Below are 12,601 nucleotides of genomic sequence, written 5' to 3'. Positions count from 1 at the left end.
TCCTGATGGCTCCATCAAACCCGGACCTGCAACATGCACTGGGACGGTTTGTAGCCGAGTGTGAAGCGGCTGGGATGAGAATCAGCACCTCCAAATCCGAGGCCATGGTTCTCGACCGGAAAAAGGTGGCTTGCCCTCTCCAGGTGGGTGGGGTGTCCTTGCCCCAAGTGGAGGAGTTCAAGTATCTCGGGGTCTTGTTCACGAGTGAGGGAAGGATGGAGCGTGAGATCGACAGGCGGATCTGTGCAGCGGCTGCAGTGATGCAGTCGCTGCATCGGACCGTTGTGGTAAAGAAGGAGCTGAGTCGAAATGCAAAGCTCTCTATTTACCGGTCGGTCTACGTTCCTACCCTCACCTATGGTCATGAGCTTTGGGTAATGACCGAAATGACAAGATCACGGACACAAGCGGTCGAAATGAGTTTCCTCCGCCGGGTAGCTGGGCGCTCCCTTAGAGATAAGGTGAGGAGCTCGGCCACACGGGGGGAGCTCGGAGTAGAGCCGCTGCTCCTCCACGTTGAGAGGAGCCAGCTGAGGTGGCTTTGGCATCTGTTCCGCATGCCTCCTGGGCGCCTCCCTGGGGAGGTGTTCCGGGCATGTCCCGCCGGAAAGAGAAAGACCCAGGAGATGGAAGTGTCTGGGAAGAGGGAAGTCAGGGAATCCCTGCTAGACTGCTGCCTCCGCGACCCGGCCCTGGATAAATTGTTATTAAGCCAATTTGTCACCTTTACTTACTTTCTGATAAATGACTCAGTTAACATTCCAACTTTAATATTAAGCTGTATTTGCTGTGTAAATTTGTGAAAACTGTTGTATTGCCCTGAGCACTGTCAGCAGCCGGACCAGCAGCCATCAGTCCAAATCCTTCTTCTTTACATTTTACAGACAGCTGCTGCACATGTAACTATACCACACAAACATGGCACCTCAGGGTCCAAACAGCGTGCCATTGTTAACAGCTGGCAGGAGTTTAACTGCTGCTTTACTCCCGACACGCAACGGGAGGACAGATAATGTGCCGTGTTAACCTTGACACTCGGGGCTGGCTGTAAATGCAACAATGTGACAGAAATGCCCCATAGTGTGTTAGCAAGGCCTGCACACAAATCTTCTTAACAACACGCCAATGTCATGCTGTTTTCAGACATTATCTGTGACGCAGCATCAATACAGGAGGAAGGAAATGATCAAACCTGGACCACTAGCAATTCTGATTATGTACACACTATATTATGTTCACAGAATTATTCTTACAGATTTATTGTCAATATGAGACACTCGATCTAATTTAAGATAAACAAGACCTAAATTAAGTTACAACCTGAGCTAGCTCTTTCTGAGTTTATAAGCTCAAAGGAGAAATATTGGTTGGCCCTTGCCCTTTGGTCAGAAATCACTATGGCAACAAGTCAACTAAATAGATTCTTGGTCAACTAAAAGGGGGCAATATGTGGCAAAAATGTATATAGAACTGTAATAGCAAACTATAATATTTATATGTAAAAAGGCAAACTATTAGTATTAAAACATATTCACTCATTTACATTTATATGAATTATAATGAAATGTCTCCATAATAAAAATATATAATTAAAACTGGAAGAACATAGCTGCAGATCTAAACTCATAAGCAAAAAAGGTTTCAGTCCAGTTCTCAAAAGTATAAGTAATGTATCCACTGTAAAATGCTTAAAAAAGTACTTTTACTTTTATACTCACATATGAATCTTTATCACATTAAAAGAGTTAATCGACTAAGAAAGACTTTGGTTGACTAAGACTACCGACCGATTAATAGACCAAAGAAATTACATCCAACAATAACTTTTATGGAATACAAGATTAGAGGTATAAACTACATATGAGCAAAGAGCCATGTAAGACTTTCCACTGCAGTCCCTTTAACTTCTGCCCATTGAGAGAACGTGACCACATAAAGGAAATCTGTATATAGCTGTGGTCACAACCAAGCCTCAATGACACAGTGAAACACGGCGCAGCGGTGTTGTGGCTCTGATTCTGCCCAGGTCCAGCTGCACATGAAGCCTTGCTATTAATAAAGCCATATACCGATTAGTGAGCAGTTATTGAGTCTGTGTTGAAAGATGTGTGGCAATAAAAAGACTGACATTAAGATCAGTTGTTCTCTAAAGACAGGGTGGGGATCCAGAATTTGGTTGATGGTCTTTTTCATTGCATTAGCTAACATTATAAGTTAAAAATAAAGTTTTTTGTTGAAAGACCATATTTAATGTTTAATTTAATGTTTACCTTGTGTTTGCAGAGCTACGCAAAGAGGAAGACAACAACAACAAAAAGTCAAGTTTGTGTCACCTTTTCTGTGTTGATAGTAGTCAGTAATATACCTTTAGAGATATATTCAGCAATAAATGAATTAATTACCATTAGTTCTCAAATTAATATTCAGACGACTTCACCAAGGCTGGGGTATTTGACCTTTTGTTGTCGTAAATCAGTACATTTGGTGGTTTCCCCAAGAGCACATTGTAAAAGTAGGACTTTGTAAAAAAAATGAGGCTGCTGCACGCTATCTGCATGTCATTTCTCATCAAACCAGAAGTAAGAGTTATGTTTTTTGATAAACATGGTGAACAACCAAACATTCAACACACTCTGGAGCGTTTCTTTTTTTGGCCCACAGGCTTTATTAGACAGGACTCTCCTCTCCTTCTCATGAGTGAGAAATGGGGGATGAGAGAGAAAGGAGGACATGCAGTATTGTCAGAGTCAAAATGCAATTTCGCACTTGGAGCCTGGCATACATGTGCTATGCCTTAACCACTCGACAACCGGGCGGCACACACTGAAGGAACTCTGCGGTCCAACTTTAGCTGCCTCTTCATCTCCGCATCCAGAATATAATGCTAGCAGCTTTGCCAATTCTATTAAAAGTCTATTTCCCATAATGTGTAAACATGACCTTTGCTCACACAACGGACTGACCTGGGTTCAAATCGCAGCTTGTCAATTTGTCATTGTCCGTTTTCTTGCTCCTCTGCATAGTTTTAAGGGTTTTTTTCACTAGTTTGTTGTTGTTGTTTTTTTCATCATTGAAATGTTATCACGTACAGTTGGGCTACATTCTTTGACATTTTCAATAGATTTAAACACAACGCAAAGTTTAAAGGGCAAATTCAGGCCATGTTTTTACAATGTGGTGGTGGGGGGTTGTGGAGGGGTAAGTGTGGTTCCCATGCCCTCGCGGCCCCTCGGGAGGTTCCTGGTGGCAGATGCTGTGTCTGGCCCCACCCCTGGCCTTTCCTCTCCACTCGTCTTCCTCCCTGTGCACCACTGTTTCTGTGTGTGCTGGTCTCTTTATTCAGTCACATTGGACTGAAGAGACTGCAATACATCACTGCTCTTCTTTAAATAGCAATACACACTGAACAGCAGCATTCAGCCTATTAGTGAAGAGCCAAAAGCTTGACCAATCAGAGCTACATAGACAACATCTATAAAAACATAAAGGCCTCTTTTGTTTTTTATATTAAGAGTCAGAATTTGAAGAAATAAATTGAATCCCACAACTCTAACAATTTTAGTTTTAGCTTCTCTGAACAATGAAGTGTACAATATGTTTTGGTAATGACGTCATAAGTCCTTGAAGGTGTTTGCAACAATGCTGCAATCAGAAGGAGGAAAACATCCTTTGATGAAGTGTTTCAAATAAACATCACTTCCTCTAGATTCAGGGGAAAAAAGACAAGTAAAGCTACTGCATGAAGAACTGGCATCTTTTTGTTTTTTGTTTTTCAAATAGCTGCTGCTTACTCAATCTTAGTGACGATGTTCAAATGTTGGCTCAAAACAACTGCATATGACTAATAGAGTTTTTTGCACTCATCTCTTTTGATGTCAATTTGATTTGTTATTGTTATTTAGATACCAATATCTGCCCTATATGAAGTAAATGCATTCAACTAAATAAATACCATAGGTTGTTTGTTTTACTGATAACAATTGAAATGATTATTATTCAATCCAACAGTTTAATTAGCTCTTCACTTTGGGTTGTCAGATTTTGAAACGATTTGATTTTCACCACTCACTTTATTTTAGGAGTGCACACATGTTATTATTGTTTTGTTATTGTATTAATTAATTCAGCACAACAACAACAACAACAATAGGCAGGAGTAACAATCAATCATAGTTTTATCAAATAGTAATTACTTTTTTAAAATGTATTAACTCTTCTATTTGATGTATTTGGGGGAAACTGACCATAAAAGTGTTGAATTTGGGCTGCTGGAGGGGTTTTTAAGGACTACCATTTGTTAGGAAAGTGTTAGGCCATGGCAGTGGAGCAAACAGCTTTAGGAGTGAATTTAACAATATGATGAAAGAGGAGGGCTGTGGTGCAACAGCTGAAGCAAAAGAGAGTTAGTGAGGGAGATAGAAGAGGAGAGATGCTGAGGATCCCCCCTGATCTAACCCAAGCCCGATTTTCCAGAGGCTGTCAGTGTGAGACAGCTGCAGGAGCGCCCTTTATCTCTCTAATGCACTGTATTACACCAGGCCCTGTGTCTCTGTGCGGCTGGATGAAAAGAATCCGGATCAGATCCCTCCTCTGAACAGATTATAGGAGCAGGAACGGTCCCACATCTGCAGCAGCTCATCTCGCTTTGATGGCCTGAGAGTGGCTGAGTGCGCCTCAGAGATGACCACAGTGCGCATCCACAGGGAGAGAATCTGAGAGTCTCAAGCCCCTCATCATCTGTAAATAAGCATCACATCTCCAATGCCTCAGCGCTGTCCAAAAGAGAGAAAAGGGACAGGAGGTGATGGGTCATAACAAATTAAGCAAAGGCTTCCTGGATGAAGGGGTAAACAGGACTATCCAGGAAGATCAAAAATAACAAACAGGACATGAACTCAGATCCTCAGGGAAATCAGGACAAAACAGTCGGCCAATTATTTAGTGATGTGTGTCTGCACAACATGGGTGTTTTTTAAGACTTTAGAGCACGTTGTTTGATGTCTAAATAAGTTAAACAAAACGACAGCCTTACAAATAGGCCCACATTTATTCTTAACAAAAAACAGAACAAAACTACAAACACTTTAGCACTCAGAAAATAGACAACCTATATGTGTGAATATAGATTTACAACTGAAAGCTTTTTCATCTTTTTTTTTTTTTTAAATAAGCAAAGGTTGGGTTAAATAAAAATCAAAACAAGGCCGATATAATTTTATTTAGGACAATGTCCTGAGAACTGGCTTGAACATTCATCAATAGGCTACTGATACGCGATGAATCAAATAATGAGACATTTATTATGGAGCACATTAAATGCATAGGCCTGTCTGTGGCGCTCGTCCCTGCGGAGCGCGAGCGCCAAACTGATCCCATTGTCCGTTTCACCCACGTGCGCACAAAGCGCGCTCGGGGGCCTCGAGCTATAGTTTCTTCTCCAAGATACGTTTTCTCTCTGAAACTGACTCGTAACACTGCAAAGGGAGCAAATCCTCTGCGGAGAAAGGATCCGGGTAAACTAAGCTTTGGTTTCATGGTCGAGAGTGTGAAAGATGCGCGGTAAATTCTGCAGTGGAAAGAGCAGGAGCAACACTGCCCTCCTCTGGTTTGCACTGCAGCACTTTCACATCATCAAGCTTATGTACTGACAACATGAGGGGACAATAAAATGTGATATACCATTTGTATTACTTCATTGGCTAAACAGAACACTTGGAAAAAGCAGGACACATTTTTTCGATTTTCCAAAGGGTGTGAAAGAATAAGTGGCTGCAACAGAAGACTGTACAAATCCAGAGCCAACAATGCATCAGCGGCACTGGGAAAAAAAACACTTTCATTTGCAGGTCACTTTGTTGAAGTAACTTTCTTTGATTGTGTGAAAGGAAATGTGTGTATTTTATGCAGCGTGTGTCATACTGAGCCAGTAAATTACAAGACAGCAACTGTGTCAACACTGTCACTGCTCTTTTAGGTAGTTAAACACACTCACACTTAACTGTTGGGCCTGCAAACACACAGATCTAGGACGTCTGTAATGATATAATGCACTTATAACTACGCCAGGTTTCTCTGCCAAAGCTTGACAGTGGACACACAAGTTTTGAGGTCAAAGTTCACAGATTCAATCATGAAAATGTGCGCAAAATCAACTTCCCCAAAAAGTAAAAACATATTTTGTACAAAGTTATGTGTTTGTTAAATATTAATTAACAAATCCTAAATTTACCTCGCAATTGCAAAGGGCTCAGATTGAAATAAAAAGTTCACTTATACCGGCCAGCACTTAATTTTGTTTTGGTGTTTGTACTTAGGCACTGTTATTAGTTTTTAATAAAATCATATTTTTTGACTCAATAAAATAAACTGAATATGTCAGTCCTACACTTTTACTGCAACTATCAAAAGTAGACAAATGAACGGTCATGATCTCACTTGACCAGCCACTTCATTAGGAGGTCAGAGGTCGTGTCACTGGGGCCTGCTCAAACTCCGAGCAGATCCAAACACAGCATCCTCACTGCTGTCTTCAATACTTTATTTCCTACAAGCCTATTTATTTTCAGATTTATTTTATAAATGAATAACTCTAGTTTAGATTTTTTTTTTCATTCCCCCCCTTTTTTTACGCTAAATACAAACCTTTTTACTATGGATTTTGAAACGCTTTGAACCCTGGATGCATAAGTGGCTGCAGAGCCCATATCCCCAGTGCCCCGAGGCATTAACGTGTGCCTGTGTGCGTTAACTGCAGATGTTATCATGTGTGATTAGTGTCGAGGGCTCAGACCGACAGAGGTTGGATTGTCACTGCACACCTGCTCCTGCATCTGTGTGCTGTAAACAAACCATATACACGTCACCCAATGAGCACCGAGGAGTGTCAGAGAGTATGCAAAGAAGAAGGATTCACGGACAAACACAGATCATGTGATCACTTAAACACAACACAAATGGGAGCTGATGCAAATGTGTCTTAGGAGCAAAGCAAGGAGCAAAACACAACCTCTGGACGTGCGGGAAGATGCAGGTCTGCCACCTACTTGTATCCATGGAGATCCTTTTTTATGTACTTACCAGAAATATTCTTCAAGTGTACGTTAAGTGTACAGTACACTAAAAGTCTAAATAGTGTCTGAATCCAGGAAGATAAACAAGATTTATCCATGGAGCTGTCAGATATCCAGAGAGTTTTTTTAGATATGCTGAATGAGCTGATCTGCTAAAGACACTGCAAATACATAATACTATAGCCTTTATCTGAACACTTGTGTTGGATCAAAATGTGGTGAAATTGCACACGCTACGCCACAGTCATGGACAGAAAGGGTCTGAATGTGAGCGTCGCGGATGTCCAGCTCTAGTGACATTGGTCTTACCCACCCTATATCAGATCGTAGCGCTCCATGCATAGTTACTTTGGACACTGTTGCCATTCTTTATTGGAGGGCTCTATTGAAGGTGACTTTTAGCATTTAAAGTTACAAATGTTGAGCATGAGTCTTTAGTTTCAAGGAACAGTATGTTACACCTTTGAGTGGTATTTGTCTAACTCTACACACTTACTAGTGGAGCTCTAATAGTTTAACAGCCTAATAATCCACAGGCATTTGATTTGAGATGTAAAGTAGGGCCTATAATAGGTTTTGCCTGTTTAGCACATATGGGGCCCACATAAACCCCCTATAGATTAATGTGAGCCAACCCATGTAGACCCACATTCATCTACATTAATGTATTTATTTTTTAACAGTAAATATATTCAACTGATTATATTCAAGATTTCTATTCAAGATATTCTAAAACTGTGGAACATTCCAGGCAAAGCTATAACATCTGATGAAGACCAGCAGGTGCTCTCTCACTGTACAAAAGTTACATTTTTTTTTTTAACTTAACTTTTTTAACCTTTATTTTATTATATTGCGTCAAAAATGTTCTCCCATGCAACGTTTTTTTGCCGACCAAATTATCTCACTTTCTCACAACACAAGAGAGCCAAAGGTAATGAATTGAATTTGAAAAATCGTTTTGAGTACATATATTGTTTCATCTTCGAGATTTGCTCTTGTGATGTTTAGTGATTTTTCTGTCTCTAAAAGCTAGGTTTAAAGGGGAAAATGCAAAGTTGCCAGAAAATAGGCTGCAATCAGATGAATCCTGCCTGGGGTCAAAAGACAATGAACTGTGAGTTGTTTGATGTGCGCTCATATCCTGGTGGTACAACCATGACCACACTAATGATGTGTGTGTGTGGAAAAAGGGGATTTGTCGACATGCAGGGCCCTTTAATGAGTTTTATTTGTTTTCTTTTATCCTCTGCACAAGGTAATGAAGAAGGAGGGATAGCACAGGTTTAGCCGCCTTTGCACTTTCTTGGCCTAATTATCAAATGCACCAGAGGATAATCTCAAGCCGAATCTACAGGAGGAGATTTCCTCTTTTTTGGAAAAAATATTTGTATATTCCCATTATATCTAAATGGTAATAAGTATGTTTGTTCATGCCAGGAATTAGATCAATTGCTGCAGGACCAATTGCAATAATAAAAAATACTGGATGTTGCTTTACACATAAGTGAACATACAAATACTGAGGACACACATTATAATAAGGCTCTTTTAGGTCATTGCTATTGTATAAGGCAACCAAAGAGAGGAGATTATTTTGCTTTGAGATTGAATAATCGTCTTTAGAACTCAATTGGAAAATATTCACTTTTTTATCATGATCTGTTTTAAATTGTGAATGAATCAACGTTACAATTGCCATCTATTGTTGAGTCAATATTATTTACTATCTGAGGACACAAATGATGTTTATAAAATAATATATATTTAAGACATTTTATTTTGAACAGAAAAATATACGTATTAATGTATTACATTTGAACATTTATGTATGTATTTATTTACTTATTTATTAATTAGATTAGCAACAGATAATGCATGCCTTGTGCACTTGCTCAGGGAATCTTTATAATACGACATATTCTGTTTTTTGTATATTATATATATTGTACTTATCAGTGTCTCTTATTTGCTTGAATACAAAGTAGTTGTGCAGACTGTTAGGACATAACTCTTATATTTGAATTATTTCAAATATTTTTCTTTTTTATTATACTGCACCTACTTTAGATTAAAATTTAGCTGAAACCGTCCTAACTTTTCTGCTAATGTTGCACTTAACTTAACTCATTGCCTCTGCGGAGTTCAGCCTTTAGTCCTAATCCATCTGTCCCACTTCAGAATAATCTGTCTAAAGTCATAATTACACACAGAGAAAGCGTGTCCAATAAAAGTATCGGTCAGTAGTTCTTTCTCAACACATTGTCCTCTCTATCTGTCTCCCAGGCTGCTCCGTTTCTCATTAGGCATATGTCTCATTTTCCATTTCAGACAAGAGATTGCATAGAAGTGCACACAAAAGCACTATTTTTACTGCGTGCTGCTCATCTGGTCTTAAAGTGTGATGTGAGGGGGGAGACAAAGCGAGCCGTGGCCCTGAGGTGCGAAGAGGGCCAGGCAGTGTCATCAGAGCGGAGCAAAGAAGAATGTAGATGATTCTGTAATGAGGGATTAAGTATGGGATTATAGTGCTTTATTAAGATGTTTCTGATCCTCATTAGGCTCAATCTGATATCAGGCCATCGATCCCCACTTGCACACAAAATAGACTGCTCTCTGGAGGGGCAGAATGTGAAAGAGGGGGAAGGGGGGGAGAAAGAGAGAGAGAGAGAGAGAGAGAGAGAGAGAGAGAGAGAGAGAGAGAGAGAGAGAGAGAGAGAGAGAGAGAGAGAGAGAGAAGGAAAGAAAGAAAGAAAGAAAGTAAGAAAGTGTTTCACTGTCTTTTCTGGCAGAAAATGTATTAATCTTCAAATGAACCTTCATGAGTTTGAAAAAAATAAACACCTGCTTACCTATTTTATAATCCAGATAAAAGCATTATACACACATTTTACTTTGTGTCAAAAGAAAATATACCTTTAAAATGTGCATCATATTTCTGTAGCCACTTATGTATGTAAGGAAACTGGGACAATCCCAGACACAACTGTTTAAAGTTAGAGAAGAATGAGTCTAAACTTCCTCCAACTCTGCTTCTGACTGACACAATCCTTGACAATGGACAGACCTTGTAGAGGCCAAAGATGATTCAAAGATAAATACTACAATATGTGGATTGTGGTTATTTCATATGATTTGAATCTTAGCAAAATTATTTTCCCAATGGTGAAAGGTGTTCAAATGTTTTCACTTTAAAGGTGCACCATGTATATTTTCAGGTGGAGGGTCCAACACCAACTTATTCTGGAATGTTCTACAGTGTGTTCTTACATCTAAACATATTTATCTTTATAACTTTTTTCATTTTTGTTTTTATTGCTAAATACTAGGCTATTTTTAGTGTGAGCGGCTTCTACCTCAGCACATCTGGTCCTGTGGCGCCACCTGCTTGTCTCCATGGAGACAGATACGTTTAATGATACACTGTGGAACACTTCAGACAAAGCAATAAAATCTCCAAGGAGACAAGCAGCATGGATCCTTCACCTTAAACTGATTTATATACTTATTGCACTGCTCAGTTTTGAATTGCATTTCTGTCCATTTCGATTTATTTTAGATTAGATTTAGGTTTAGTAATATTTCATTTTATTCTTGATTTATTTTACCTATATAGTATTATTTTTTATTTATTTTATTAGTTTATTTATTATTTTACTTGTTTAATGTTTGCACTAAAATGCCAGCATTGAAGAGGTGAGATTGTTGTAATATATTAGGCCTAAACATGTTATGAGGCACTCCTTAAAAAACATTTGCAACTCAAAATGGTCAGAATTTAAATCAGATTTTTGGTCTCTTTTACTACAAATAATCTTGTTTTACTTGAAAGCGACGTAAACTTCAAATAACCATAGCACAACAGTTACGTTTTGACAGCTTTATTTAGTGCAGTAGCAGTGGTCTAGTAGCAGGAGTCGTTGATGCGCCTCATGCTCATGAACTTGCTGCCGCTCCAGCCCATGTTCATGAAGTTCCTGTACTCTCCAGGCCTGAAGTACATCATCCTGCCTCTGTACTGGGGCTGCTCGTACATCAGCCAGTGACCGTCCATCACGTTGCAGGACATGCAGTTGTTCATGCGGTAACGGTCCATGATGTTGTCACAGTCGTCCATCAGCTCGTACATCTGACCGCCGAAGTTCTCCCTCTCGTAGATCTTCATCCTGTAGTTGCCACGGTACTGTGAAGCAGAGACACAAGAGGAAAAAAACATGAGTTGTGTGGTTGTTGTAAAGGTGATAAGTTGAATTTTTTGTTGACTTTTTCCTGAATACTATTTGCTTGTAATTTTTCTGGAACATTCTTGTACAACTAATAACATTTTGACTTGAGTGGAGTTTGGGATAGGTTTTACGCCATAAGTTTTGGCCAATCAGAGCAGGCGATACAGTGCTGTTCTGTGTGTTTATGAGTGTAAACAGGAGCAGAGACAGTAATGAAGCTGCCGTACATTGGGACACTCTGCACACTTACTCTACTCAATGAATCTACTCACAAAAGTACAAAAAAAGCCCAAAAATCACTCAATTGCAGTAAGGTGAGCATTTGTAATTAGTTTCTTTCCCCTTTTCTTTGCTTTTTAGACATTGTATCCTTTGCTAAAACATCTAAAAGTAGGAAATGTTATTTACCCATTCACTTCCACAGCACGATCATTTTAGACCGTATGACACAAACAGAATCCTTCACAATAAATCCAACCATGTTTGCGGTCTTACCATGGGGATCATGCGGCAGGACCTGATGTGGTCGCTCATTCCCATCATGCTCATGTAGTCAGCATACTCGCCCCTCCTCATGAAGTACTGGTTGCCCATGTAGTTGGAGCGGTCGTACACCATGAAGCAGCCCCTCTCCACCCTGCAGGAGTGGCACCTGCTCAGGTAGGAGGACATGTCGGGGCAGTCGCTCATGCACTCATAGGAGCGGCCCTGGAAGTTCCTCTCCTCGTAGAAGGTGATCTGAAGCACATGACAGAAACGAGTGAATGTCAGTTAAATCACACGGGTTTCTAAAATGTAGAGTGTTTGACTGGAGACTTACCCTGCTCATATTCATTCCAGAAGAAGTCATGTTGCTGTTCAGTGGGTTACTGTGGCTGTTCTGCCGATGGAGCTGCTGCTGCTGCTGTTGTTCTTGCGCTTGCACCAAACTGTGTCCTCTCTGGTTTAACCCTTTCCTTTTATACCTGACCCAACCACTGGCCTTTTGTGTAAACGGCCCACATCAGCAGCACAGCCATAGGAATGCACAGAATATGGGCTTGTCCACAAATCTGTTCAGTGGCTGTTTCTCGTCACAGAAAGAGAGAAAGGGTTAACAATTGACGGTCACGTTTTGACAGTTCAGATGGTCTTGTATTGGTCCATGTGTCAGCAGTACCTTTTTGTGCTTTGTGTCGTGTGAGTCTCATGTTGACTTTAGCATGTTGTTATATTTCACAACGCTGCTCGAAATATGTGGTCAGTTTTTTTTACAAACATATCTTAATAACACTACAATAGACAAGGCCAACCCCATTTGAATGT

At 40.0% G+C, this 12,601-nt stretch overlaps 1 protein-coding gene across 1 annotated transcript; it reads right to left on the bottom strand.

Moving 5' to 3' along the window:
* Window positions 1–10,935: 10,935 nt before the first annotated feature.
* LOC140347066 (gamma-crystallin M2-like) lies at window positions 10,936–12,060 on the bottom strand. Its single transcript, XM_072433390.1, has 2 exons — window positions 11,792–12,060; window positions 10,936–11,253 (listed from the first exon to the last, which is right to left on the bottom strand). Exons 1-2 carry the CDS (start codon window positions 11,984–11,986, stop codon window positions 10,975–10,977), a joined length of 474 nt encoding a protein of 157 aa, XP_072289491.1. The 5' UTR covers window positions 11,987–12,060; the 3' UTR covers window positions 10,936–10,974.
* Between the last annotated feature and the right edge of the window lie 541 nt (window positions 12,061–12,601).

The sequence above is a fragment of the Eucyclogobius newberryi genome, unplaced genomic scaffold (assembly GCF_026437365.1).
Source record: "Eucyclogobius newberryi isolate DKJ021-1_F unplaced genomic scaffold, fEucNew1.0.hap1 SCAF_6, whole genome shotgun sequence".
In the NCBI taxonomy this organism is placed as follows: Eukaryota; Metazoa; Chordata; class Actinopteri; order Gobiiformes; family Gobiidae; genus Eucyclogobius; species Eucyclogobius newberryi.
Note: the sequence above shows the minus strand (reverse complement) of the source record. Positions and strands in the feature narration are given on the sequence as shown.